The sequence below is a fragment of the Diaphorina citri genome, unplaced genomic scaffold (assembly GCF_000475195.1).
Source record: "Diaphorina citri unplaced genomic scaffold, Diaci psyllid genome assembly version 1.1 scaffold2393, whole genome shotgun sequence".
NCBI lineage: Eukaryota > Metazoa > Arthropoda > Insecta > Hemiptera > Psyllidae > Diaphorina > Diaphorina citri.
Window position 1 is genome coordinate 35,697 of NW_007379817.1, and position 2,174 is coordinate 37,870.

The 2,174-nt window shown below is 44.9% G+C and overlaps 1 protein-coding gene across 1 annotated transcript in view; it reads left to right on the top strand.

Moving 5' to 3' along the window:
- LOC103518860 overlaps nt 1-2,041 on the top strand; it is a gene marked incomplete at its 3' end in the record, with an annotated part of 7,767 nt that extends 5,726 nt beyond the window's left edge. Inside the window, exons 6-7 of the mRNA XM_026830538.1 lie at nt 1,312-1,521; nt 1,692-2,041. Of these exons, the coding sequence (XP_026686339.1) occupies nt 1,312-1,521; nt 1,692-2,041 (560 nt within the window). The remainder of the gene's footprint in view (nt 1-1,311; nt 1,522-1,691) is intronic.
- Between the last annotated feature and the right edge of the window lie 133 nt (nt 2,042-2,174).

Consider the following 2,174-nt stretch of genomic DNA (forward strand, 5'->3'; position numbering starts at 1 on the left):
GCTGTAGCCGAACGGTCATGGCAGAATAAAGAAAGGATATCTTTCTTTCTGCCATACACCGGGGTGATGGTCTCTGGGTATGTTTAATTGGCTTGTCCTGAACCGCAGTCAACCATTGTGAGGACTTGTGCTTGTTCTTTTCAAGCAGAGAGAACCCTTTGAAAACTGCCAGCTAGCTAGGTTGGTTAGGGCTAGCTGTTCTCCTCCCTGTTTATAGTCCCACAGCTAGAGACTACTCTCTGTTTAACGTCCGCTAGCTAGACAATTGGTTTATAGGACGAGTTAGCTGAACTAGTCCAAAACTTACTAGGAGGCAGTACAGGAGGCGGAAAGAATTTCCCAAACACACACTGGGCTTCACACAAATGGAACCCTTCCAACTCCCCCTCTTTGGGTTCCTTAGGGCCCCGGGGCTTGGATTTGGGCTCCCGGGGGGCCCTAGTACCAGTGGGGGCGAGACTGGTGTCGTACCGACTCATGTCCTCCGTGGCGTAGATGTCGTCGTCTTCAACCTCGAACGCTCCCACACCAAACGCCTGGAGAAAAAATTAAATAAAATAATAATAATAAAAAGAAACCTGTAGAATCGTCCGTAATTCCTAAACATCCAAGAGTAGAATACTTACTGTTCAGACCTCCTATTTCCCTTTTCCTTGTAAACGCGCCTTAGGGGTACGAACCCCTAATTCTACAAACTTTGATAACCCTGAGACCCGAACACAGCAACCAACTACCCCGTGTTGTTGATAATCTTCAGTCGTAAAAAATGAACCGGTGAGTTGTTATCTGCTCGTACCTTATCTTGGGAAAAGTAATTTTTTTTCTTATCAAATCTTTCGGGAGATTTCCCTAACCGAGGAAAATCTATCTCCTCAGGGCCTTGTCCAGCTCTACCACAAACACTTACCATCCGTCCCATAATCACATTACATATACTTACCGGAAGGCAAACCTGCACGTGAAGCAGATGTCCCTTAGAGGAGCGGTTCTTAACCTTTTATCGGCCGCGTATCCCTTGCGTACCCGGGTTTAGTCTCACGAACTACGTTATTCTTTTGTCCGCCATTACACAATTTTTTCCAGTACCCCCAAAGGGTCTCTCGCGTACCCCCAGGGGTACGGGGTAATCCCCGGTTGAGAATCGCTGCCCTAAAGTGACTGGTATTAGTCATATCCCACCAGAATAAACGAGCTACAATGATCCATATACAATATCTCTATTCTTTTCTGTTCTACTTGGCCCATCCAAATGATAATCATAGTCCAAGCTAGATGTGTCAGAACTGAAACATTTGAATTCTGTCATTTCAGATGATTCTCACCAACGAAGGCATCTACAAGGTAAAAGAGAAGATCCTCTACAAGCTCCTCCTCCTACCGAAGGAGAAGGTGTTCAAATTCAAGCAAGTCATGGAAGCCAAACTCGACATGGACGACATCAGCTTCATCGAGAAGTACGAATACTTCCATAACTGTCGGGATAACCTGCCTAATAAACCCATTCGGTTTATACAACGGCTACTATCCCGTAACGGTCGATCCGGTTTCAAAATGGCGGCTAAAAAAAGGGTTTTTTGAGAATATCTCGTTTCCGATAAAAAATTTCTAATAATAATGAATTAGAAAGTTGTTTGTATTTCTATTTCCTACATTTTTTACATTTACATTTTTTCTCTAGGATGTACCGTAATCAGGTGCTGAACGATAAGGATGGGACAAACGGGGACCCCGCTGAAAATGAAGCTTCTAGAGGAACACCGTCAAATGTGGACCCTTCCGATTCTAATAATTCCGTGTCTAACGCGAGCCCTAACCTTAGTACATGTCTCCCTACCCCTTCGCCTCCTGGACATAAGGGAATCTTCCTCAAACCACCGGAAAGTCTTCTGCAGCGAATCCCTGCAGCTCCTTCTTCTGGAGTAACGCAGAAACCACCTCGCACGACTAACCTGACGGTACACAGGAATAATATCATCAGTAATTTGAATAGGCTGGCTATGTCCCGGATGAGGTCTGCCGGGATGAACCCTGCAAGAGGGACGTTTATTTCCTACATTTTGCACATTTACACTTTTCTTCTAGGATGTACCGTAATAATGCACCGGACTGATTTCTCCAACATGGCGGCCTAAAAAGAGGTTTTCTCACAATATCTCGTTTCCGGTATTTTTTTG